This window comes from Chinchilla lanigera, unplaced genomic scaffold, assembly GCF_000276665.1.
Source record: "Chinchilla lanigera isolate Chin_1 unplaced genomic scaffold, ChiLan1.0 scaffold00026, whole genome shotgun sequence".
NCBI lineage: Eukaryota > Metazoa > Chordata > Mammalia > Rodentia > Chinchillidae > Chinchilla > Chinchilla lanigera.
The window spans coordinates 22,329,513-22,356,953 of NW_004955427.1; the positions used below are offsets into that span (position 1 = coordinate 22,329,513).

The 27,441-nt window shown below is 49.4% G+C and overlaps 1 protein-coding gene across 1 annotated transcript in view; it reads left to right on the forward strand.

Moving 5' to 3' along the window:
* Positions 1–26,611, forward strand: part of Pdia5 (protein disulfide isomerase family A, member 5) — an 87,394-nt gene extending 60,783 nt beyond the window's left edge. Inside the window, exons 12-17 of the mRNA XM_005386524.2 lie at positions 11,004–11,074; positions 11,563–11,723; positions 15,691–15,821; positions 20,184–20,254; positions 25,906–26,040; positions 26,383–26,611. Of these exons, the coding sequence (XP_005386581.1) occupies positions 11,004–11,074; positions 11,563–11,723; positions 15,691–15,821; positions 20,184–20,254; positions 25,906–26,040; positions 26,383–26,463 (650 nt within the window). The 3' untranslated portion in view covers positions 26,464–26,611. The remainder of the gene's footprint in view (positions 1–11,003; positions 11,075–11,562; positions 11,724–15,690; positions 15,822–20,183; positions 20,255–25,905; positions 26,041–26,382) is intronic.
* Positions 26,612–27,441: the final 830 nt, after the last annotated feature.

Consider the following 27,441-nt stretch of genomic DNA (forward strand, 5'->3'; position numbering starts at 1 on the left):
ATGGTTTGAAAGGGCCTCAGAGCTCAGGACAGCTGAGCAGAGAGCAGACCTCCTTCCTGCCTGGCTTTGTACCCTGTGCCAGAGAGCCCAAGAGAACCCCCCATCCTGGGACTGGAAAACCAGGACAAGTGTCAGGAGTGACATCTGCAGAGCCAAACCAGGTGTCCCAGGTGTAGAAGAGATGAGTTTTGTGTATCAGTCTTACTGGTGTCAGTCCCCAGCTCAATAGAGTGGTTTGCAAACAGACCAAGGTTTAGGAAAATAATTTGGGATCTGTCAGCATAAAAGACCATTGACTGCACCCAGGACTGCTGGATACACCCAGTTCCTTTCTTGGGATAGGATTACTGGGTTGATGAGTCAGCGTGCCTTTCTTCCATCAAGATGTTTGACAGCGTGAGTTGCCATTGACCTGACTGATGGGAAGATTGGCCAAGCTAGTACCATGGTGGGGGAAAGCATCCTCTCCCTGCCATGTGACTAGAGAGCCCATTCAGAAAGTTCCTGCCTTACAAACAAATTCCATTCATGGAAAACGATCATAAGTCGGATTCATTCCTAAGTCCAACAAAGCGAGTCTTCTATACCTTTGACACAAATACACAATGTATATTGCTTGGTACTTCTTAGCTGTCCCCTCCACATCACCACTACTTTTCCTCCTGCTTCTAGACATCCTGGGCTCTGACTGAGCACCCTGCTACTGTGCATTTCTGCACTGCACAGTGAGCACACAGCAGCACAACTGTGGCAGTGTCCAGCAGACACGTGAGCGACTTCCGCGATTTTTTTGCATGTACAAAAGTTCGCAGCTCTGATGTGCGTATGTTGGGACTTCCTGTAATTACTTTTAACAACTTGTTGAAGCTGTAAAAAAACAAGACGTACTTTCACAGTCACGAAGGTTAACGTTGGGAAAGGGGTAGCCAGCTAAAACATCCAACAGTCGCTTTAAGATTTTAAAACAGGCTAAAATAGTGCGACTCAAACTAAAAAATGGATTTATTTTATGACTGTCAGCTCATTATAAAAGTAAGACATGTTTCCAAAGGAATAATACAGGAAAATATTGTGAAGAACTTTAAAATTACCCTGATGGTGCCTCCCAGTCAGAACCGTGGTTTTTCTTTGCAGTGTTATTTCTACCTCCATAGTAAGGGCCTAGTTGGTATTCATTTCTTTCCTAGTCCCAATCTGAAAGGCCAGGGAGGCAGAGGGTCTTCAGCTTTCCTCCTAACTTGTACCTACCCCAAGTGGGTGATTGCAAATGTAGGCTGCAGAGGCAAGTTCCTTTCTCCTCTGCCTGAACTTTCACGGGTACTTTCATGGGAACTCTCCTGGGCTGCTGGCCAGAGAGGCTCATCGGCCTGGCTGTAGTATATCATCAGTGCCCTGGGGTGGGACCAGCCTTGAGACTGCCACTGGCCCCCAGCTTCTTTATGGTCCTCCCAGCTTGCTTGCCACTCACTCCCCACCTCAGCCTCTCAACTTCATGTCTCCCCGCCCTCCCCTTCCCAGCGAGTCTATTAGAAGCCCATACGGATTTTTTCAGTTCATCTGAAACCTGCATTGTTACTGAGTAAGCGTAGATGGCTACCAGGCTACACCCTCCACATGGGCCAGCTCCAGCCTGCCGTGGGTCACCCTGAGATCTGTGATCAGCTGTGTGGGAAAGACCCTGCCCATAGCCCTGCAGCAGCCCCCATCACTCCGTACTCCTTTGCCTGTGAGGCTTTGTACTTCATTGTCTTCTGGCCATGGCATAGATACAGGAGGCTGCAGCTCGAGGCCCAGTTCTTCTATCCCACAGGACAGTGGTGGGATCCACAGAGGCCATGTCTACAGGACACTGGTGCTTTTACTTTTCTCTGTAGCATTCCATGCGAGAAGTCACTTTGTCCATTCTCTTGGCTCTTTTGTTTTCTGTCCTCCACGTGACTCGGGAAAAAACCTGTGTCATGATTATGCTACCTGGCAGTGGGATTAAAAGGAACAAGGACATGATGTATAAAAGGAGAGAAGGTTAAAAGGAACAAGGAAAGGTGTCCCCAGGGAGCAGCTTGTTCTCCTGCCAGGCCCACTGATACCCATGCAGATGTCAAGGCCTAAGAAGTTGCCAGGGAACCAGAATCCCTCTGCCCAGTGCTGCAGGGGCTTGGCGGAGCCGCACAGCTTGCGGGTGCTTGCCCCTGCTATCTGCCCTGTCCGTGGCAACAGGCCCCAGGTAAGAAGTTTTCTTTGCCCCAGCTCAGCTCCAACAGGTGTATGCTGGAGGTCACTGCTCCTGCCTGCCCTCAGGAGCGGTGCGTCTCTGGTAGCAGATCCCTGTCATGTTCCAGATTTTCTGCTATTGTCTTTTTTAACTTTTTACTTTGTGTTTGTCTTGTTTTTAAAATGATATATGATCTTTGTAGAAAACCTAGAAGGTACAGAGAAATGGAAATAATTGAAGAAAAAAATTACCTATAATCCATTTTTTGGCATCATTCTTCCTAGTATCTTTTTACACCCCCCCTTTTAGCTTCTATTTTTTAGATTAGCATACATAAAATCAACCTTTTTGTCAACACACATATAGGTGTGTGTAACCATCATGCCACAAGACACCTTCAAACTACTGCTGTTATTTTTTAATTGTACAAATAATTTAAGAATAGTGTTAACCACTTTCTTATTATTGACAGTGCAAGGTTCCAGGATATGTAAGAAGTAGTGCAAACAATGGGAGCTCCGCACCCCACTTGTACCTCTACTAAAGGTGGTGGAGCCTTTCTTCTTATCTGTAGCACTTTCACCTAAATTACAGGATTTTTGCTTTTTTCTTTCCTTCTAACATAAGATTATTCCCTATATATTTTGTCAGTAATTTTTTTTAACTTAACAGTAGGTCCTGATGTTTTCACATAAATATAGGTGTTGTCATATAAATCTACCTCAGTCCTTTAAATCACCAAATAGTTTTTATAATTTCATACCACTGAGTTTTAAGCCATTCCCCTATTGATACACATCTGTCTAGTTTTTCGCTATTCAAACAATACAATGAACATTTGTAAACACAGATTAGGGAACATGTCTAAACATTTGATATTAATTGCTAAAAGAGGCTGCCTGACTATGGGGTCCGTGTGCTGCAGCTTTGGTAGAGAGTGCCAATTCGTCTTCCACAAAAGCCTGACTATACCTAGAAGTGTGTGGCAAAGCTTGTACCTTTGCAGCCATGAATACTGTAAGCCTTTATGTTTCAACTAAGCTGGCTGAAAGGCAGCCTCTCTGTAGCTTTCTGACCTCTAGAGAAGCTGAACATCCTTGTGGTAACCAACTGTGTTAGTCAGCTTTCTGTCACTGTAGCAAAATACTGTACCTGAGAAAATACACTTAAAAGAAAGATTTTGGCTCATGGTTTCAACGGTATCAGTCCATGATTACTTAGCTCTGTTGCCTTTGACCCCGTGGTGGGATAGAACGTCATGGTGAGAAGCACATGGTAAAAGAGCTCTTTTCCTCATAGCAGTCAGGAAGCAGAGACAGAGGCACACACACAGGAAGGGCTGGGGGCCCAATATGCCTTCAAGGGCATACCCCCAGTGACTTCATTCCCTTCACTAGGTCCCATCCCCTAAAGTTTCTACCCAGTAGCTCCATCAGCTGGGGACCAATACATGGACTTTTGGGGAACATTTAAAATCTAAACCATAGCACCAGCCTTTCATATTTCTTCCAGGAGCTACCTATTCGTATCTTTTGCCTATTTTTCTGCAAAGTTGTCTTCTTTCCTTTTAGCCTAGAACTGTATAATTATGGATATTAATCTTTATCTATTTTCTACATTTTCAGTGTTCTCTTAATCTGTCTCTGCTTTAACTTTAGTTATGGTGCATCTCATTATGCAAAGCTTGGCTTTTTTGTAGGCAAATAAAGCTTTATATTTATTGAGCACTAATTATGAATCAGGCATTGTTCTAGGCACTTGCCATATACTTAATCTTCACAACAAATCCTGTGAAGTTGATATCATGATTATTCCCACTTTATAAATACAGAAAAGGAGATATTCACAGGTCAAGAAATTTGCCAAAAGTCACATAACCAGAAAAATGCAACCAGGATTAAAACCAGAGAGTCCCAGAAGCCACATCTAAGCCCTGAGCCAGTCTGCAGTTCTTCCCTTCCCTTACCTCTGGGTCTTGTGAATTGCTTAAGAAATCCACTCAAGGGTATAAAAGCAAGGAGCTAGAGATTTAGCTCAGCGGCACAGCGCCTGCCTGGCAAGCGTGAGGTCTTGAGTTTGATTCCCAGTAACCTGGGGGGGGGGGGATATAAAAGCAATGCCCCACGTTTTTTCTTTCTTTCTTTCTTTCTTTTTTTTGAGACAGGGTTTTGCTATATAGTTCAGGGTGGCCTTAAACTCACTTTCTGCCTCAGCAGTGCTGGGATTATAGGTATATGCCACCTTGCCCAGCTGTTTCCTTTTATCCATGATCTTCCTCTATAGTTCCCCCTTAACAATTACCTTGTATTTTCCTATGTTATCCAAAGGGCCTTTTGTACATGCTTTTGGTGCCACATAGTATGGTGCAATGAGTTGCCTACACAGCACTATAACATTGAGGTTTTGTTGTTTACCGAATTTCCCATTATAAATCATGCTGCAGAGACCATTTTCATGTATAAATATTTGTCCACATGTCACATTATTTCCTTAGGATTTAATCCTAGGAATAAAATGTTGAAAGCTTGTTATCCATATTTTGCACTAATATAAAGAGGGAAGAGAGAAAAAAAAGAAAACAGCCACTGTGCAAGAAGAGGAAAGCAGGGCTGTGATGCATAGAGGCATCGATTATCCTGCACATCTGCCTGTAAGATGTCTCTGTCATGAGTCAGCATTGGTTTGTAGACAGTTGGAAACTTTGGAAGAGCCTGCGGTCTCTGCGGGGCCTTTCGCTGTGGTCAGAAATCAGTGGTTCCCCTTGCATCTATAGGAACAGCCCCTGGCAGGCCCTAACCAAGTTCCAGGGAGGGGCTGCCCCGGGAACCCAGCTACCATAAAGCTTTACAGATTAATTTAGTCCCCTGAAAAATTTTAGTTCTAGTATGCAGGAAATCTGCATTGCTGGTCTGTAATAAAATAATAAGTATAATTGAATTTAATGAAATGCAGAGGAATGGGAAGATTTGGGGTTGACAGAAAGCCATCCTTCCCCCGGCCAGACCATGACCCTGGAACTGGCACGCAGACCTCCTTGCCAGATCATGAAACTACAAGCAAGTGCCCTTACACAGATGATAAAAACCCAACAAGGAAGTCAGGCCATAAAACTTAATGGCCTGTCAAATCACAATGAGGACAGCAAGTGCAGCAGGCCAGAGCCCTGTTTCCCACGTCTAATCCTCCTTCTCTACCATCCTGCAACCCACGCAGCCAGGGACATCCTGAAGGCCAGGCCCAGGAGGTGGGGCTCAGGTGCAGGCAGTAGTCCACATCACCATGGCTCTCCGAAACCAGGCAGGTGTCGGGGAGGGAAGCACTTGCTAAGCCAGACCTTTTCCTCTGGGCCTGGCCAGACTCTTCTTCATAAACAGTGTTTGCATAAGTTTATTGCTTGGCCTTGGTGTCCTATTCAGGGGGCAGAGAGAATAGAAGCTAGAATTGAAAACTTTAACAATATCAAAAGAGCTCTAGGGTATGTAATAGAAATGTTAAAACAACATCCACAGATATTGGAGATTTCTGAAGTCATTTCCAGATCTTGTAAGGAGCCAGGGAAGTGCATAAATGGTATGGGGAAGGGAGAATGTGTACACAGTGACCAGCTTGGTGCCAGCCATACAAAGTGGAAATGCTTAGTTAAATTAGCAACTGTGTATTTGATGCAAGCCATGATGTTTGCCTCTAAAACATTTAAGTCTTGTATATTTGCTTTCCATCACTGTGTTAAAATACCTGAGATAATAAACTTAAAAAGAGGAAAGGTTTATTTTGACTCAGTACCAGAGGTTTCAAAATGACCCATTGGCCCATTGCTTTGGGGCTTGTGGCAAGGCAGTATATCATGGTGGAGTACAGGGTGGAAGGGGCTGCATCTCATTGCCCCTTCAAGGGCACGTCCCTAGCAACCTAATTTCCTCCTACTAGGCTCCACCTCTTAAAGGTGCCACCACCTCCCAATAGCACCATGGCTGGGAACTCATCCTTAACACTTGGGCCTTTGTGGGACAGTCAGTCCTTGTGTGCAAGAGGTATAAACATAAGCTGTACCAAAAAAGCATGTGGAGCCCCAGTCATCAGTACTAGCTAAATAGTTTGCTGAGCCCCTGCCTGTGCAACCTAACATTCCAGCTATTTTGCATACAGTTGAGAAAATCAGACAGTCTTTGAGAGAGCATGATGGGGTGAGGTTCCTTTGAAGTAGGTGGTCAGGGAACATCTCTGAAGAAAGGAAATTTAAGCGGAAGCTTGAGGGATGTGAAGAGTAAACCACGCATAGAGTGGGGAAGATCAGATTCCTGCAGGGGCAAAAGCACGTTCAGAGGCTCTGAGGTCGAAACAAGTTCGTGATGGGAGAAGGGAAGGAGGGTCCAAGACTACAGCATGGACAGGAGTGAAGGGATCTGAGCTGAGGTGGGAGGGCCGGCAGGAGCATGATAATGGGTTTGGATTTTAATCTACCTGTGATGGGAAGCCCTTGGGAAGGTTTAAGCAGGGGGATTTAATGTGATTTATGTTTTAAAAAGATACCCTGGCTTTTCTTAAATACCAGGAGATACCAACATAACAGTCCCAAGGTAACAAAGGCAACATTAAATTAAGTGCCATAGCAGTATTTCCTCACCAGAGGAGAAGTAGCTCCTCAGGGGGGGCGGAGTGTGCTGGGAACACTCCAGTTGGGGTGGGTCATGAGGGTTTATCCGAGGTGGGTGTTATGCAGGGAGAGGCCTTTCCTGTGAGGGAAGGGCCACAAAGAGGGTGCGAGCACTTGCATGCATGCTAAAGCATCTGAAGATCCCCAGCATATGCCCCTGCCTGCCCTCCCTGTCCATGGCAGACATCACCACTGAACACAGCTCTCCGCTGTGCAGTGAGCTAATTTGCAGTCTCAGAGCACCTCCAATGGAAGCCAGCAGGTGGTACAGAGCCTATTTGCCACCCCTGAGAGGCAGTGGCATCAAAGGGCAGGAAGCTGATAAAGGTCTGGAGGTGGGACTCCTCCAGGTCTGGTGCAAACTGAATTCTGTCATCTTCAGGGGTCCTGCCACAGCGGGGAGACAATTTGGAGAGAAATGGTGATTTCCATCATAGCAATGGCTGGTTTTTGTCTGTCTTCCCTCCCCTGATCCCCATTCCGGTCCCCCTGTCCACCTTGACCGTGGGCCCTGCCAGCAGCATCCCCCACATTACAGTTAGAGGAGAGGGTTTCTGGGGGGCATCTCCTTCCTGCTTTCCTGTGTCCTGTGGCAGCCACTGGGCATCTTGAGCCTGAGTCCCCAAGCCTGCGTGGGAGTCCCCTGCTGTGCACTGCCGAGCTGAGCCAGGCTATCTCAGCAGCGGCGCTTGGGGGACATTTCGGAGATCACTCACCTCCTTTTCTGCAGGGCAGGCTGGGTTCTTGGGCAGTGAGCAGTAGGAACACCTCTGAGCTCCCTGCAGAGGCTGGGGCCCCTCACTTCACCCCAGTCAAGGGAGATCAACCTCGAGCAGGAGAATGGGGTGTTCACCTTAGGCAGAGTACAGGGAGCTGTCAGCCTGAAGGAGGTGGGGGGCACTATAGGACTTGTAGAACTTTTTCTTCCTGACCATAAGTCTCAGAGAATGCTTGATTTCTCTCTTTATTTGAGTTAGAATCAGTTTTTTGAATCTTTCTGTATTTCATGTTATGTCAGTGGAACCTTGCATAGCAAAACCCCATGTGTGCTGCCCCGCAGTTGGGCACAGCGGGCTCTCTGAGCCTGGACACCTGTGGGGCAGCCCTCCTTGACTTCTACCTTGCTCTCCCAAGAATAGAATCAGCTTAACGTCTTGTCCTCTGCTCTACCCTCTTAACCTGGGCTCTGTGATTCCTCAGAAGTTACTTATGGAGTTGGGGTACAGATTCATCAGTAGGGGAGAGGAAGGAGAGGAGCTTTCATTGGTCCCAAGCATAGGTGCCTCAAAGCTGAGTTCCTGCCTGTACTCCCCAGCCCAGGCAGAGCTTCTGCCCCACCATCCTCTCTTTCTTATGCACGCATGCACACGCACACCCACGCGCATGCTCCGCTGCTGAGGTGGCTGCCGCTGCAGATGGTGCACTATGTATTCCCCACCTGGGGCCGGATTCAGTGAAATGAAAATAACTCTGCATACGCTGTATGCTTCGGGTACGTTCTGCTTTGTGGGCTTTTGTGGTTGCTCTTGGGAATCTGCTTGTAATCTGAGTACAAAATTCTTTCTGTGGGGAAACAACCAACTTGCCATAATGACCCTTTTGTAATCTGATAGTTTAGGAAATGACAGATGTGTTATGATGATGCTACATGTTCATTTCTGGAAAATAACATTCTTACATTCACAAGTGATGACCTTGATCCCTCTGCAGTTTGTGGGGAGGGGATCCTGACTGGGCTCCAGGCAGAGGAGGCCAGGCAGCTCAATAGGGACAGGAGCTGAGCTGTTCCAAAGGAGCCTTTGGAAGCAGTCTTGGGGCAGCAGGCCTTGGCCTGGCAGTGGAATTCAGGTTGAACAGGCTGAACAGGGCCTGTGGATCCCGCACTTGTCTGTGGAGGCTTTGCCCCGCTAGTTCAGCCACTCTGGCCCTGTTACTTACTGACTTCTCCCATATATCCTCTCATCTGCCTCCTGGAAGTCTTCCCAACCCCCTGGTGACCCTTGTTCTCTTCTAGTTATTTAATTAGTGATATTCTCCTTACTGGCCAATAAGTATTTGTCATGTGTCTATTAAATGGTGAACCCTTTTGCTTCATGTGGAGGGACAAGGTAGAAAACCCTCAAGGGCTACCTTCTAGGAGTCACAGTGTGGTACTTAGAACCCAGTGTGATGAATGTTAACATGTGCACAGGATGTAGCAAGAGTACAAGGTTTAGCAGTGCCAGCTCCCCAGAGTGAGAGGCAGGGGTGGGAACAAGGAGCACTCTTCCTTGACGCATCTCTTTTTGCTTTGTTTGTTTGTTTGTTTGCGGTACTAGGGGGTTGAACCCAGGGCCTTCACGTTGAACTATCTCTAGCCCTTTAAAAAAATTCTTTTTTTTATGAGACAGGATCTTGCTAAATTGTTTGGCAGGATCCCAACTTATAATCTTCCTGCTTCAGCCTCTCAGAGTGCTGGGATCACAGGCATGGGCCATCATGCCCAACTTTCATGGTTCATCTCTAGAAGTTATGTGTACACTAAATTCCCCTCTGGACAAAAAAACATGGCCCTCTGTGGAAAAGAGGCTGGAAGAGCCAATAGGCTGAAACCTCTTCTCCCTTCTCTTCTGTCTTGTGCCCCTCTGGGAGTAGAGAGCTCCTCTACAGCTACAGGAGGGTATATGCTTGGCACTTTCTTGCCTATTGAGCAGTATGGAACCTTTGAGTTAAGGATGTGTGGTGTCTTTCTGCGATGGGACCATTTTCGGAGAAGCAGCATGTTGGTACAGGTGAGAACTGTAGCCAGTCCCCAGGCTGCATTATGTCAGGGTCTATGTCCTTGAATGGTCCCATCCTCGGTGCTCTGTCCAGGACAGAAGTGTGACAGCTCTGCCTGGGAACTGGTTTCCTATCATTAGTAAGTAGGAGTAGCCACTTTGGGGTCCCTTGTCCCTGAGGGGCAAGAGTGGACTGAAGAAGCCAGGTCCAGGCAGGAATGGAATGGAAGGAATGAGACGGGTTCATGTCTCATTGCCCCCTGGGGCTGAGATCTGCAGGGATGACCTTGGAGGAGATAGAAGCTTTCATCCCCGCCAAGGGCTCAGTGGAGGCAAGAAAGCCTTTTCCATGGCTCAGGCGCCTCCCAAGAGGACGTGGGAGGGCTCTGATCATGTGAGCCTGCGACCTTCTGTCTTCCTTTCTTCTTGTCTTTCTTTATCTTAATTAGAATTGCAGCGCTCTCAGCTTCTACATAGTGCACTCCCCGGGCAGGGCCGAGCCACCTCTTGGCACCCACTGAGCCTGATTTATGCAGGGTCCCCATGTAGCCAGCTCCCCTTGAGAGTAGCCTTCAGCCAGTCAGGACCCTGACGTCTCCCAGCACCTCCCCCCACCCACAGCATCAGGAGCCAGAAAACACTCTATCTTGAGAAATGGGTAAGTTTACTAGTGTCCTGACATCATCTGCACAAAGTGCCTATTTTCTTTTTAACATATCGAGTTTTATCTTCATGACATCTGACTATATTCATGTGGTTGTAAGGAAAGAGCAAAGCAGTCTTTTTCCATAGAAAACACCATTCATTTGGAAACAGCAAGTCAAATCCCTGTGGTGTCTCATCCTTGCCTCTGTCCTGTGGGGACAGTTGGAGTTTAATCTCTCCCCATACTTGTGCTTCTGTAGATTCTTACTCCCAACTTTAGGCTGGAGAAGGTGGTAAGGGTGAGCCATGTGGGACCAGGAGGTCCACATCACCTGCACCATGGCCCCCTGCTGGATTGCTGGGGTTCTCAGCTCCACTCTGTGACCTTGGCTGTGTGTGCAGTCTTGAGTGGTCACCTGCCCTCATGATGCCTCACTTTCCTCATCTGTAAAATGGAGACATTGTCAGTTCCTATCTTGTATGGCTGCTGTGAGGATACACGTTGCACATGTTGTTCATGTAGATCCTCCATTTTTGTCTCTTGGGAACTTCCAGTGTAGCCTACCCCATGGGTCAGGCAGAAGAGTTCTCTTCTGTGAGCTGACATTTGTCTGCTTTTCTCCCAGGTACCCAGTTTCTAGGCAGGGGGCAGGACTGTCCTAGGCAGGCAGCACAGGGGACGTCCCAGAACCTCCATGCCATGCGAATGGTTTCTCTTATTCCCTCCACACAGGGTGTGGACACTGTAAGAAGATGAAGCCAGAGTTCGAGAGGGCAGCAGAAGTCCTCCACGGAGAAGCAGAGGTAAGCTTACCTTCCCAACGCCTCATGTGTCCTTTGAAGAGTTGCTGGCATGTAGAACTTTAGGGCAGCTTTCCCTGAAAGCCCTGAAGCTTCTTTCCCATTCCTAGAGGTCTCTAGTTCTTCTGTGTCCCCCAGTAGATACATCAGGCTCCAATGGGCCCTTGCCAGGGATGGGGGGTGGATAGAAAGCCTATGGGGCCGTGTTTCTGGGCCTGTGACCTCTGCCTGCACCCTCTTAGTTCTGGGGCCCTAATGTTTGGGAGCAGGCACTAGTTGGCCCAGTGTGGTTGGAAGGATAAACTCCAAAGCCTCACCTCAGCCCACAGATGAGAAGTGAGGGACATGGCAGCATTCAGTCACTCTTCAGGAGATGTGAGGCAGCTAACTTCTGGCAGGCCCAGGAAGGTTTGGGGCAGTGCATGGGTTCCTCTTTCCACCAGCACCATGTCTGAGGCTGTAATGCATGGTTGGCCTTTCCCCCATCCCAGAGCTCTGGTGTCCTTGCAGCTGTCGATGCCACTGTCAACAAGGCCCTGGCAGAAAGATTCCACATCTCAGAGTTTCCAACCTTGAAGTATTTTAAGAATGGAGAGAAATACCCAGTGCCTGCGCTCAGAACAAAGAAGAAGTTTATTGAGTGGATGCAGAAGTAAGTTTTATGATCTCAGTGGCACATCCTGACTGTGGCTGTCAGCCGTTGGAGACAACCTTGAGGAGACAAAGTGAGATTTAGGGCCCGCTGTTCTTGGCTCAGGGCCCACAGGAGCCGGGACAAACCTGGCCTCCTTGGATTAGGGCTGCCCCTTCTGTGCTGACCCTGCGTCCTAAGAGAGCAGGTTAGCGGTAGCCCTCCTAGCCGTAGCCTCACCAGAGCTACCGAGTGTGTGTCTCCCTTACTCTGTCTCAGCCTCCCTAGCCCCGGCATCTTGTCATCATCTGCATCTTATTCCCTCCTGTCTGAGTGAAGGAAACACAGCTCTTCACATCCTGAGCTGGGCTAATTTCGCCCCAGGTTTGCTGGTGACTGTCCAGGCCTCCTCTGGTGTCCACAAAACTGGCTGCTGTGGTTTCGAGTTGAGGGTAAAGATTTCAGAGAACCCCCCCACCTTACATGTAACGGTCAGCATAACAAAGTAGCATGGACTGATTGACCTAACAACAGCCATTTATTTTCTTATGGTTCTGGATGCTACCAGTTAGACATCCAGAGGCTAGTGGAGTTGGTTTCACTGGGGCCCCTCCTTGGCTTGTAGATGGCCATCCTGTGTCTTCCCATGCTCTTTCCTGTGTGTACACCACGACCTTAGAAAGACATCATCCATATTAGATTATGGCTTTCCCTAATGATTTCATACTGACTTAATTGTGCCTTTAAAGATTCTATCTCCAAATAAAATTGCCCTCAAAGGTACTGGAGGTTAAGGCTTCAACACTTTTAGAAGGAATTTTGGAAGGGCACAGTTCAGTCATACAGCCTGCCTGTCCAGAGAATCTGAGAAGCTTTGACCCAAAGACCCTACTCACCAAAGGAGTTAGAGCACAAGTTAGTCAGCATTTCCTCTCCCATGATGGGACTAACTGGGCCGAGCACACAGGTGTCCTATGAAAGGTAGGAATCCTGCAGCCACACTTGAGTAGCAGAAGTTCTTATTAGGACACAGCAGAGTGACCTTTCTTCTGCCTGCCACACCCAGCCACTGCTTAAGGATTTCTCTTAGTTTCAGCAAGGAAGGGGAGAAAAATGAAAGTGACCACATTCCCACCTTCACAGAGGTCCTGGTGCATGAAGTGGTGATACCACGTGTAAGGTAGACTTCAGAGCCACAAAGCAACACAAGAGCTGTGTAAAATAATGGTGCCTTCACAGAGATGCTTTGCTAGGCACTTTATACATGAGCTTTACTGGCGGGAGGATTCTGAGACACCTGTCCCTGAATCTTTGATTCAGGAAATGTGCATAGGATTCTCAGCCATGGTTTTTGGGAGAGCAGCAGTGCACGGAATGGGAGCAAAATTAGCACAGAACAGGTGAGGCCTCTGACAAGAGGTGAGTGTGTTGGGGAGGTCCTGGTCTCAGCTCCTCCCACTTTATCCCGCTCCTCCACTGGAAGAGAATCCCAGGTAGCCAGGGCTTTGATTTAGAGACCAGAAGAAATGGTTTGCCTCCGAAAGTGATGAAGCACTCATTGCTCTTAGGACTTCTGATGTCTGAAGCAGATGATGTATTGGTTCCTGCCATTCCACCCTTGCTCTGGGAAGCACTGAGTCCATGGGTGATAGGGCCTGGTCCTCGTGATGCTGGACATGGGAATCGAGAGCCAGGGGAATCAGAGCAGTGATCATTGCCCATCAGCTCGCGAGCCCTGGCGCTGAGCATGGAGGCCTCATCCTTCCTGTGCCACACGTGGCAGCCTGAGAAGCATGCTGTTGAGAGCAGGGGCTTTGGAGTCCGAGAGACCTGCACTCTGCTCATGACCCCAAGCCATGCAGTTGACCTCCTGAAGCCCCAGCTTCCTACCTGTGAAATGGAGACGATACTTTTTCCACGGACTTGTGGAATTAAGTTAGACTGTTAAGAAAAGTTCTTAGTACCAGACATCGTACAGAAATGCTCAGAGAAAGGAAGTAAGTTTATTACTAATTCTATCCCTTGTCAGCTGGGCTCTACAACTGACAGTATTAGTGCACAGGGGTGATACCACCCACACTTTTGATGAATGCTTTTTGTCCCAGTGCTGGTGATCAAACCCAGAGCCTGGCACATGCTAGACAAGGGCTGTGCCACTGAGCTATACCTCCAGCCCCCTGCTTTCCCGCCTTGTGCCTTATTTGTCCACAGACCCTACTGAGGCCACAGTTTTTATTCCTGTTTCATTGATAAAGAAACTTGGGGTCAAAATGGGTAAGGGCTGCCCAGGGACAGATAGTAGTTCTTTCAGGTACTTGGAAGGGAGCCTTCAAGTGGAGTGTGAGGAGCAGATGGCTCTGAGGCTTCTCATGCAGAAGCAGGGAGAGCAGACGGTGCGGGCTGAGGTGTGTGATGGCTGCCGGTGCGTGCACAGGTGGCCGAGCGGTGGGTACCCAAGACGTGTGCCAGAGGCAGCCTGGGGAGGCAGCGTTGAGATTAAGGGCACAACAAATAAATCAGGTTGGTGGTGTCAGCTGTGGAGCCAGGGGACGTGGAGGACAAAGAAAAGGGAGGACAACAGGAAGGCTCGAAGGGGCCAGCCATGGTCACTAGTGCAGGGGCCATGACCCATAGGGAAAGGGAGGGAAGGGAGACTGCTTGGAGGAGGAAGGGAGGAAGAAGGAAGAATATGTTCCAAGTCTTAGGTTGGAGATAGCATTGGACCCTTCAGTGGAAATACCTGAAAAAAACCTGGAAGCAGACTCTTGGAGGAGAGGTCAGGGCTTAAGTCAGCCTCAGCCACTGGAGTCGCTAAGGCTGTGCACAGGCATAAGACCTTTACAGAGGCTCTGAATAGAACAGGCAGAAAAGAGGGCTGTGGGATAGGAAGGAAGGAGTGTGGGATGCTCTGGGCACTGAGTGTTGAGGTGGCTGTGCATGGGCTGTGGTGAGAGTGCAGGGGAGGACATGGCAGTTTGTGCAGTCCATTCCACCTGGACGCTTCTCAGAGAAGGAAGGGAAAGAGACTGTTGGTTGTAGGTGGGGAACAAGGGCAACAAAAGCTTTAAAAAGAAGTCTGGGAGCTCTGTTGTAGTCAATTTCCTGTTACTGTAACTAATGTCTGAGATAATTAGCTTATAAAGAAAAAAGGTTTATTTCAGCTTACAGTTTTGAAGGTTTTGGAGCATGGTTGGTTGGCAGTGATTTAAAACCTCCCACTAGTCTCTGCCTCCAAACTTTTCCACCACTTCCCAATAGAGCCACTCTAGAAAATAAGCCTTTAACATGTGGGCCTTTGGGGACTCTCCAGATCTACAATGCAGTCAGCTCCATCCCAAGTGAAGCAGAGGGAGGGAGCCGACGGAGAGGCAGAGACAGAGATGCTTGTGGACATTCACTCAGCACCTGCCATTTACTAGACCTTCCAGATTCTCAGTAAATGTCAGGAGTTTGACTAAGTGCCTTGCATACACTGTCCCTGCTCTTTGTCTAGAGCCAGATGTAGGTGCACTGTCCTCATTTAACAGAAAGGAAAAGGCCAGAAGGATTTGGTAATTTACTTGAGGTCACACAGCTGGCAGGTAATCCAGATCTCAGCTCAGGCCTGCCTCACGCCTAACAAAAGCTTAGGAGCAAAAGATAATGGAAGATCATCTAGCATCCCCTGAGAGGCTGGGAGGGACTGGGAGTGAGGTGGAGGCAGTCCTGCGCCCTTGGCCCAGGGAGGATGGCCCACACTCAGAGAGGCGCCTGCCAGTCCCCAGTCTCTTCACAAAGTGGCTCCCTAGTAGGCTCCTCAGAGGGAGGCCTTCTTGCAGATGGTACAGATACATTGGTGTTTAAACTGAGGTTTTTCAGTGGCCTTTCAGAAAGGCTGCAAAGGGATCCCTTCATGCGTGTTCCCAGGGGGCTGGGTGTGGCAGTGGGCATGTGACACACATGACATGATTTCTCCTCATGATTGCTCCCACTCCCCTGGCTTCCACAGCCCCGAGTCTCCCCCGCCACCGGAGCCCACATGGGAAGAACAGCAGACAAGTGTGTTGCATCTGGCAGGGGACAACTTCCGGGACACCCTGAAGAAGAAGAAGCACACCTTGGTGATGTTCTATGCCCCTTGTAAGTAGCTGCTGCTCATGAGGGGTGAGGTAAGAGGGTTGCCTCCCCAAACAAGAAGACCCTGACCCTCACCCCCAGGCACCGAGGCAGCCACTAGTCAGCTCCACAGTTGTCTGGACTGGAAGCCAGGCTGCCCAATTTCCATCTGGACTGGTAGGACCTTAAAAGTCCAGAGCAGCCTCCTGTCACCGCATTTTGGAGAGGACTTTACTGTGTCAGCCCTAAAGCCCCTTATTCCTGTGTGTGGCGGGGACCAGTCTCCTCACATCCTTGGGCTCTTCCGTGTCACCTGTCCCACTACCTCCACCTTTCCTCCCCAGCCTTCCTCCAGACACTGGCTTTACCTTCAGAACAGCAGAATTCCCTCCTCTCACCTTGCTGGTGGCTGTGAGCCATTTTGGTTGAAGCAGTGGAACGGGGACACGCACATCTGCTCCCGCATTCCCGTGTGATTCTCATTTTAATCAAAGCTTAAGCTGAGGAAGTGACATGTTTGCTAACATCGGTGTTTATGACCTCAGGTTTTTGTATATTCCCATTCTGAAGTTGTTAATTGACACTTAAAAGGAAAGGTTCTTAGAAACTCCCACTCTTCAGTTGCCCTTCTCTCTCTCCCCCAGATTACAGCTCAGCTTAATGGAGTGAGGATAATAAAAGCCACCATCTACAGAGAAGCCAGGCAGCTCAGTCTAGTCATAAACCTACTCAGTTGTGGCCAACCCTCCTGCTTGCTCCCCTCCGGCCCCAACTGCTCAAGTGTCAGTAATTCATAAAGTCTCTTCTCACTCTCGGTGTCTGGGAGGGGCCGTGGCCTGGTCCAGGGCCTCAGACTCCATCCCTCAGGCGACCAGCACATCCTGGCAGCCTCCCTGCTGCTTGGCTTTGTGAGACTTATTCTCAGTTCCTCATAAAATTTCGCACTGTCTTTATCAGTCCTTCATGTTCCCAGAAGCCTGAATGGATTTGAGAAGTTAACATCTTCCTTCAGAGCAGAGGGGCTTGAGGACTGGAACCCAGATGTGTAACTTGACCAAGGCCTTGAGACAAGTTGGTGACCAGCATTTCCTGCAGCCTGGGTGGCTCTCTGTCTTAGTCCTGAGGTGATTTAGGAGGAGTTTTCTCAGAGAGCAAGTACCTGGCTACAGAAGTAAGAGTCCTTGGCTCAAGAATGTGTGGATCTCACAAAGCAAATTTTGCCCCTAGAAATGTCTTCTCTCATGGCCAGGCTTCTGGACCAGAGGTAGGCCTTCCCTCTGCCTCTCTCGGGCTCAGCTTTGACTGAGGCTCACTATGTAGGCCCTACTAGCTGCTGGAGCTGGCAGATTTCCAGTGCACGAGGAAATCTGAATAGATTCCTGCCCTGCTAGGCTGTTAAGACTGTCCTTTCCTCTCTTCCTTCCGTTCTTCTTTCCTCCCTTCCTTCCTCACATAACAGCTCTACCCCGGGCACTGTCCAAGGGCCTAGGATACCAGGGAAGGAGCCACGTCCCTGCCAGGCCTCAAAGGCTCCCACTTTGTTCTGACACAACTAATGCAGTCCATTTGGGGCAGCGTCATTCCGTGACTCAGCCTCTGTCAAAGGCTTTGTCCTTACAGTTTCTCCATCTCTCTTTCTGTAGGCTTCTGTGGTGTACGATAGGTACTTATTAATCTATAAACAACATAAACACTGTAAAAAGGCCAACGGTAAAGGTGTAAAATTAAAAAGCCAAACCTTGCTCCTCACATCATCCTACCTCCCCCAACCTCCCACCCTGCATAGTTTTTTGTTTGTTTGTTTGTTTTTTTAAAGAGTAAAAGAAGAATAACATAGTAATAGGGGGATTTAGCAAATTACAGACAAAGTGGTAGGACAGTATCAATGGTTGTTATTTTACCTATTGGTATCTTCAAGATAGTTTTGTCAGGAAAACAAATAGACAAATAATAGTGAGTTACAGCCAAAAATGGTAGGAAATTAATGGTTGTTGTACTATACTTTGGTTTCTTTAAAGTGGTTTCTAGGGAAAACAAATAAGCTATACATGAGTGATCAATTAAATAATCATTGACTATTCTCAGTGGTTGTTGTTGAAAACACATAGTAATGAACATACATCCATTTATGAAATAGCATAGGAACAATACAAACATTACAGAGTTATAGACAGATTGGTGGGAAATTATCAATGGCTGCTGTAATACATGTTGGTATCTTCAAAGTGGTTTCTCAGGAAAACAAAGATATGCAAGAAAGGTCTAACAGGTAGTTACAGCCTAAGGGTTGTGAAAAATAGCGGATTACCTCCTCATCAGTGTACCCGGCATAGGTCTTCACCCCCACCTCCCACTCACCCCTACATCTTGCCTACGCCCTCCCCCACCCCTCACCCCAACATTTCTGCTTGCCCGTGTCTGCCTCTGGGTTCTGCTCAGATCATCCTGTTGCTGTGTCGTTGTGCTCTATGCTCTGTGGCCCAGCCCTGGGACTGCCTTTCCTGGGTCAAGTCCCGCGGTCCGTGGTTCTCCACCCCAGCCCTCGTCTTTGCTCCTCTCTCCCTATTCTGGGAGGCTTCCTTGGTTTCCTGCTTCAAAGAAAGGGTCCCTTTTAAAAAAAAAAAAAAAACCCCAAATTTAAAAAAAAAAAAAAAAAAAAAAAAAAAAAAAAAAAAAAAAAAAAAAAAAAAAAAAAAAAACCCTGCCACTCTGGCCCATCTGACCCCATGAAAATGTCCTCATCAGCCTGCCCACCATTCACTCATCCGCCATGCTCTGTCTTTCATCTAATGAGAAAATGAGATAGGATAGAGGCCATTAGTCAGAGGGCTCAGTGTTTTAAATTGATGGGAGAGGAATGTGCATGAATCCAACAATTACCTTTATACTTTCAATAAGCAAAAAGGCTAAAAAGGAAAAATTAACAGGGAAGCCAGACTTTGAAGACAGGGGTAGGTTGTTTTCAGCCTGCCTAATGCTGCCAGTGGACCTGGGCCATTCACAGGGGGCCTGTAGCTGCCCACAGGATAAGTCTCTGATGTATGTTGTTAACCAGAAGATCATGCTCTTTAAATGTTTCCAAAATTATATAGCACCCCTCTGCTGTGGTATGATGTTTGCGAATTTGAGCTTCTTTCCCTTCTGTTAAGTCAAATTAATTGCCATTTTAGGCTATTAAAAAATCATCCATGTAGGCTATGCTCGGTAGGTACCTTGTCTCCTTTAGTTCTGCTATAACCCTCAAGCTACCCAGGTCTCTTCTCCTCCTGTCAGATGTTGGGGAGATCCCTCTAAGCCCCCTCCCTGTTCCCTGACCCTGCTTGGGCCAGCCAGCTGTTCTGCCAGCCAGGCCATCTGGTGGTCCCGTCCATCTCAGCTCATGTGCTGAACTCAGATTAAATTTTTAGCTTAGCTTAATTTGATTTTACAAAACCCTTTGAAATGCCAGTCATTATTACCTTATTCTAAAAAGGAGAAAGCAAAGAGCAAAGCCGTTTCTCCTCCCGCCACACCGTCTCTGTCTGCTCCCCAAGGCGAGGATGTGCAGGCTGTTTGTGAGGAAGTTGTGGCTGGAGTCAGCTCTGCCCATCGGGCACATGGCCTCTCCCACCTGTGTTCTGAGCAGGATTAATTACCACAGTCAAGGTCAAAACTGCTCCGCCCTCCTGCCAGTTGTGTTTCCCAGTACCAGGGGAATGGTTGAGAAAGGAGGTGGGTTTGTCTTCTGACCTGTTTCCCCGGGGGGAGGGGCCAGAGAAGCCTGCAGTGCCCTGTGACGAGAGGAGAAAGCAGCCCTCAAACAGCCTCTACCTTGCACTGAGGCTGGAGGGGCTTCCAGTGGTACACAGACCAAGAGACAAGACCACAGAGGAAGGGCACACATCTGCAGAATGTCACGGGCCCTTCTCCACTGACGGGCTTTTTCACTGGAACAGGAAGCATCTGGGGATTTGGGGACTGTCATGAAATGGAAAGATTTGCCATTGTCCCTGGGACAAGAGGGAATGTAAGAGGCTCGGGGAATCCTGACCAAGCTTGCTCTTTTCCCAAGTTCAAAACTGCCTCTGTGCCCTGAAGCAAGCTCTTCCTAGTCCCACACGGCGACCTATGTGGAAGGAGCCTGCAGAGAAAGACCACAGTGACCCACCTCCTCGCCCGGATGGCCGAGGGGAGGTCCTGGGCAGGAGGGCACTGGTGCTCGCAGTAGAAACTCCTGCAGAGGCCCCAGACCCACAGATGAAGTGCATGGCCAAGGTGACATGTGTACCCTGACATTAGAGTGAGCAGGGTGCGGGGCTGCTCAAAAGGCATCTCTGGAGGTTCTAGGAAGCAGCCTCGGCTCTGTACCCTCCAAACGTACATGACATTCTGTCTCCCCTCACACAGGGTGCCCACACTGTAAGAAGCTCATCCCGCACTTTACTGCTGCTGCCAACGCCTTCAAAGATGACCGAAAGGTAAGGCTTTTCCCTTTTCCTGTGGTCCCACCTCCAACTTTGCCCTGCCGCTGATGCCTACACCGTCTTCCCTACCAGTCAGATCTCTGTCCCTAAAAAGGTCCAGTCCTGCCACGGCCTGTGAGCAGGGCAGTCCTTGGGAACCAGGACAGTCTTTCTCTGCATATCAAGACAAAGCAGGCTGGATTAGTGCTGCAAAACCAGCCAGAGGGCTACAGTGAAGCGTTACAGCCCTGCCCTGAGGAGCGAGTGGTAAAAGGGGTCATATGTTTATTGTTTTAGTGCTCAAACATTTTTACAGGAGGATTGTAGTCATGCATCACTTACATAGTTAAAAACCCAAATAAATACCCTCACAAAAGTCAAGTGGAGGGGCTTTGGTGGAGGAGACCAGGCTGTGCCAGGGGTTCCTCATCCTGCCGAGGCCAAAGGCGCCTGCAGCTGCCAGCTGATGAAGCATAAAATTAACAAGCTGGAGGCATAGGCTGGATTAGGGTGCGGGCACCAGGCACAACCCCCACAAAACAGCTCCAGCCCCGGGGCAGCAGGGCTGCCACTGGCAGAGGGATGTGTACAACTTCTGGGCAGGGTTTATGGGTCAAGGCAAGCCTCTGGTGCTCAGGGAAGTCCTGTCAACTCCCAGTCCTTAAGTTCCCTTCTAGGGTCATTGCTTGATTGATTGGTTGATTGACTGACTGATTGAGCAATCAATTGATTTTAGTTCCAGGATAGAACTGAGGGCCTTAGCCAGTCTTGGTGGCACACTTCTATAATCCTAGTACTTGAGAGGCTGAGGCAGAAGGATCACTGTGAGTTTGAGACCAGCCTGGGTTATGTAATGAGTTCAAAGCCTAAACTACATAGCAAGACCCTGTGTCAAAAACAAACAAATGAGCAAAAAGAACCCAGAGCCTTCTGCATGCTGGGCAAGCACTCTGCCACTCTACCTACCCTGTCACCCTCCCGCCCTCAAGTTCCGTCCTTATCTCAGCAGTCAGGGCTTTGGTAAAAATAATTAGGAACTCGTCCTAGCTCTGGGACTCAGTCGTGGGAACCTCTCAGCTAATAGGCCCCAGAAGCACGGGTTTGTGTGGGACCATTCTCACGTACCCACACCCAGAGTCATATGTGCTGGTGTGGCACCTGTTTGCCCCGGTAGAATCCTCAGGCTCGGCCAGCCTGGCCCCAGGCTAGAGGGAGGCAGGGCCAGGCTCAAGCTAAGCAGAGAGACCCAGATGTGGGCAGGACAGGCCGGCAGCCCAGGTGGGGCAGGCCCATATGAAGCAGCATTAGATTACAGCCCACAGCGGGGGCAGGCGCAGACCCAGGGTCACTTCGCTGGGATGATGCAAATGCATGGGGACAGTGAGCTGCGAGGGTGTATCAGGACAAGAAATGTTTTTTCTGTCTGCCTGCCACAGTGTGTCCTTAATTGGCATGAGTATGGCAGGATGGGGCTTCCTGTGTCCCATCTCCATCACCACCCCACCCCTTTGTGCTGCCCAGGGCCCATGCACACCACGGGGTGGTTGCTCTTGCTCTGGGTGCTCTGGGATGTCAACCTTAGTATGGAGTAGCTGCTACCTCTGTCAGCGCCATCACCCCTGGCACTCACTGTGTGCTCTGGACAGACAGAAGAATGGCCAAGGTTGGTGGTCACCCTTCCCCCAGGCCACTCAGGTCTCCATGGGTCCCAGCAGGTCTGGACAGGGATCCTGAGGCACCTGGGATGTATACAGCCTGGACCTGGTTCTCCTGGCCTTGCTGGGGAACATCAGCCTTACAGGGAGCAGAGGCCAGGGTGGCCAGGGAGCCCTGGAAAACAGCTCACATTGATACAATTCTTCTGCACACTAGACCTCTGCTGAGGCTGTCGGGAGCCCTGTCCTGTGGCCTGACACATGTCAGCACAGGAAGTACATACAGTGAAGCAGTGGTGTTGCTGGCCTTTGTCTTGGCTCTTCGTTCCCTCTGTCCCTCTTCCCAGCTTTCTTTATTCCAAGCCAAGGATCACTGTCACCTGTTTTTAGGAACCCACTTCTCAAGCTGTCCACCAGGGCAGCTGGCCCACCTGAGGTTCCTGGAGGTTCCACAGTAACTGTAGCACTCAGGACCAGCTTCTGGGCTTGGGGCTAATGTCATTGGTTCCCATTTTGTGCTCCAGGCGTAATTCAGGATTGCAAGATGCCATCCTGCAACTGTCAGATCTGGGGCTCTCAGAGATGCTTCTGGAAATTGGTGATTTCTAAGAGCTGGGTCTTGTACTGGCAGAAGCTGGTATTTGAGGACCACTGGCTGGCTCACCCTCTCCTTTTATTGATAAGAGATTAAGGCCCAGAGAGGAGCTATGGCCTTTGCCCAGGAAGGCCCAGTGGGTCAGTGACAGCCAGAACTGGGTCTCTTGCCTCCCTGGTTTTTCTGACACCTCTTGCTGCCACCTCTTAGCCAGAATTATTTTTCTTTTCCACCCTACAGCCAGTCCCAGTTCCTCCCCAATCAATATGCAGTTGGTTCTTCACTTCCATTTTCATAGCCAAAGTCAATATTAGCTCCTGCAGAGATTTATTTTACTGAATCAATAAAGCTGTGTGAGGCAGCTCATATTTTAGCTGGGGTGCCTCTACCCCCTCCCTCTTGGGAACCCCTGCTTACTTGGGGACTTTATCGGTTGACATGCCGGTGGGTTGGAATGGATGGTGTTATTGAAAGGCTTGGAGGACATGGGCTTATGGTAGAAGGCTGGTGGGGTAGACAGGAGGGGCCAGGGGAATGCTGGGCTACTAGGAGGAGCTCACATTCACAGCATGTATGCCCAGCCTGGGCATGGGGATGGTCAGCAGAGGTGTGAAGGTCATCCCACGGGGTAGCCACAAGGCAGCAGGCACCCTTCTCCGCCACTGCCCAGGCCACTACTGTAATCTGGCTGTGTTGTATAGCAGCTCCCATTTATAAGACTAGCCCTTTACTCATAGGCATGTAAGCGCCCAATAGCAAGGACCTCTGCGGCCCTTGAATTTCCCATAATCTTGATACTTTAAACCGCTGTATATAGTGAACAAATGAAAGTACAGTAACATACCTGAAAGTGACTAAGAATTCTCCTCTTCCAGGAGCATTATTGACTAGATGTTATTCCAGTCCTCATTTTACACATCAGGAGACTGAAACTTAGAGAGGTCAAACGACCAGCCCCAAGTTTTGTGGGTGGAAAGGAGCCGAGACAGAACAGACCAGACAGGGATGGGCAGAGTTTGAGTCTCCCAGAAGTACACCCGGTACCTGGGCAAACTTGTGGAGCTGATTTAACGGGTGGTCCAAGGGAGGAAAAAAGCCGGCACACGTGCATTAAAGGCAGACGGCTGTGGACAGTGGGGCCAGAGCTGGCTCCTTGGAGCTGGGAGGAAGCACTTAGGCTGAGCCCTTTGGGGGTTATGATGGCAACTGCTAGGCTGAGGGGACCAACACTGTGCCCAGGAACTTGTACCAGCTGCCGCAGGATGAAACCAGAAGTCGCAGGTGTGCTCCCTGCTGCAGATGTGACGAGTGCCGATCTGGGGCAGTCTCACCGGGCAGTGTCGAGGCAGGTGAGAGGCACTAGTATACTTGCCACCTTCTTCCCAAAGAGTCTAAGCTGGCCCTGTGGGGAGAGTCACACTTGTCTCCTGTTCTCCTGGAGGTATTGCACGTGGATTCTTCATTGCAGCTGGGAGTTGCATTCTGTGTATGCAGCTGGGCAAGAGTGTAAGGGATTCAGAAGTGGTACAGATTTTTAATTTAGTAGATTTATAAAACCATACACTACATTTCCAACAGCTCCAGGGCATGTATACAAATTAAATTCATAATTTAAATCGGATGCAGGGAGAGCAGCAGCCTGGAGCAATGTTCATCAAACACTCTCAGCCTAACAGAGGAGCTCCGGCCTCCGGCCCAAGGCTGGACGCGGAGGGCCCTCCACGGCCAGCTGTGCAGAGCCCGAGCGGTGGACGCGCCTGTCCCGAGGACTGCGACCCTGCTCTTGGATGACTGGAGGAGCATCTACCTTCTGTTTCTAAGTAATTCAGAAAACACTTTAGAGGGTGAGCTGGGGCTGCTAGCAGCCTGTCGGGGCTGCCTGGTGGCCTGTGCAGGCGCTGGTGAAGGGCACACTTGGCATGCTGAAAGAGACAGCTGCCTCCCTGCCCCAGCCGGCTGCTGCCTGTGGGAATGCAGGGCAAGTGCCACCAGATCTGACGTTTAAGGAGAAGCTGGAAAGCCACATTTTTATATTAAATCTTCTGGCTCCTTTCTCTGTTGGCAGCTAGTTCAAATATATTTTCTTTTTAAATTCTATGTGGGCCAAATAGAACAGGACTGAGAGCCAGCTAGGGATCGTGCGCAGTGAGTTTGCAAACTCGACTTCCATGAGTCTGACTGTGATGCACGCCCTGGGGCCAAAGAGGCAGAAGAGATGCGTGATATGTGGGTGGGCAAGGGCGGCCCTCTGGTGCTCAGGCAAGGCCAGAGCCCTGTCCCACTCTGGTGGTCAGTCCTGCAGCTCAGAGAACAGTAGCCCACTCCCCTGGGCACACAGTAAGTGACCAGTAGACAGACATGGCCATTAGTGGCCTGCAGAACTTTCCTACCTGGAAGGAGAGGGGACTCCCTCCTAACGTGATTAATCAGCAGCCAAAGAATCATGCTTATTTGACAATCTTCAGCTGTCTTCCTGAATCACTCTTGTAAAGTTTTTCAGAGAATTGCTTGGGCTGTAATATGGCCTCATTTTTTATAAGGCAGATGCTTGATAACTAGACTTCGTTGAGGTCACCCTGACATCTGGATCAGGCATGGCGCACGGCAGGCTTCAGTAAAGGTTGCCTGACGGCAGCACTTCCCTCCCATGTGAACTCGCCCTTCCTCGACACTTCTGTGTTGTGTCTTACCATCAACTGACTCCTCCTCTAGTGTGTGGCTTTCAAAAGAAAAAAAAGCCTCCCGTATCTGCTTTATTTCTTCTAGTCTTAGAAGAACAAGAAATCACAAGGAAAATCTACCCAGCACATGGAATTTGTTAGATGAGCAAAGAGAGGCCAATGGCCAATTTCAGAACTCTTTTTGACTGAAAATACAATCGCCTTAGTCATGCTAAGGGACCCAACTCCTTCCCTGTTTCCGGCTTGTGCCACACCCCAGCTTTCTGCTCCTCTTCTACCCTCAGGCTGTGGTTCAGGTGGTGAACGGTGAGGAGCACTTTGTCCCGCTGGGTGCTGGGCACCTCAGTCATAGCTCACATCCCACCATCTTCAGGTTGTCTCACTGTTCAGCTTTCTACCCAAGCCCTGAGCTCCTAGCAGACACAGCGCAGGGTGTGGGGTCAGTAGAAGTGACTGTCACTGCAGCCAACATGTACTGATCCTCTGCCGGGTCCTGTGCTCACTGGCCTCATTTGTCTCCTCTTCATAATGTCCTAATGGCTCAGGTTTTATCATAACCTCCATCTCACAGTTAAGGAAATGATCCATTTTCTGTAAGTCTTAGGGGAAAGCAAGCCAAGATTTGTGCTTGGGAAACTTGACTTTAGAGCTTTTGCTCATCACCTTGGTCCAGCACTGTCCCCAGTGGCATCCCGATGGAGACACCCGAGCTGACTGTCCCCACTTCACCCCTAGATTGCCTGTGTGGCCATAGACTGTGTCAAAGACAGGAACCAGGACCTGTGTCAGCAGGAGGCCGTGAAGGCCTACCCTTCTTTCCACCACTACCACTACGGGAAGTTTACTGAGAAGTATGAAGGCGACGGGACGGTGAGTTGGGGGAGGCAGCTGCCTGGAGCCCTTCGTGCTGTTGGGGACGGGGAATAGGAAGCAGCCACAGAGGAGGGCAGCAAAGCGAGGCCACCCAGGAATCTCAGCAGTAGCTCCACACTGACCAGACACAGGCCCTGGGCCTGTCTAAGAGCCAGGGTAGATTCTGGGATGCAGTTTCCATGCCTGCAGCAAGGGCTGGCCTGGGAAGCCAAGGAGACCCTCCCTGTCAGTCTGCCCACCTCTCTGAGCTCCTGGGGGCGCTGGGAAGGGGCAAGGAGATAGTGTGTACTTGGGCTCAGAGCTTTAAGTCTCTTCTCTCTCACCTCTCCTTCCCTACAGGAATTGGACCTTATCAATTTTATTCGAACCCTCCGGGAGGGAGACCTCAAGAAACAAGGGAAAAGGAAGGAAGAGTTGTAATTTCTGCCTCAGAGAAAGCTTTCCCATTACACTGTGAATGATACCTGCTTTGTTCTTTCTGAATTTCCACATGTTCTGAAGACAAAGTTTTTTATAGCCACTTCTGGCCTTTTGTACAATTTTGAAATAAAATCTACCATTTATTTGGTGGAGTGGTTCATTTTCTTGGAGCCTATACTAAAGCTCACGCAGATGGAGATTTGTGTTTCCAGCGTTTCACAACCGTTGGGAGGTGGAAAGCCACACTTCAGTGCCACATCGGCACCAGGGCATCCCAGGAGACCTGGAGCGCTGGCCTCTGTCGGGCATTTGAAAGCAGAGCAGCGGAACTGGACCACACAATGCCCTGTTGGGGAAAGGCTAGGTACTGGTGGGGACATTAAGGTGACTAGGGTCTCAGGGCACTGAAGCAGCCATACCTAAGCATTAGCTTCTGGATCATTTCAGTTTTGGTTGTGGCGAGTTTTCCTGCATCTCTTTACTATATTGCTTTCTCCAGTATTGATTTCCTATCTCCATTCCCTCCCTCTTTCCCCTCTAAAGGCAATGAAGTCACCATTCAGGGCCAAGTGCAGTGGTCCATCCCGGGCCAGCAACCTCAGCCTTCCAGCCCATGCTGTCCATGCTTGGACCACCTGCTATAGCTCCTGCCTGTGCACATCTCTTTCCTGACCCCCGTCCCACTACTCCCGTGGTCTATAGCCCTCTTTGATCGCCCCAGGCCTGTGTCTAGCAGGGCAGCCAGAGCCCCTGCACCCTTGTCCATGCAGTGGCAAATTTCCATGGGCAGCGGAACAGCCTCTCTCTGGCTGGTCTGCCTTGGGTTTAATTAGTGGTCCTAGGCTTGGATTCAAAGGGGCAGCTGTATGCTGCAGTACTCAGTGACTTTGCTGGGGATGACCTGCAAGGACAGCCCTCCTCTTCTGGACCCAGCCTCCGTCATTTCTGCTGCAGGATCTGCTGAAAGGAGGCCAGAGC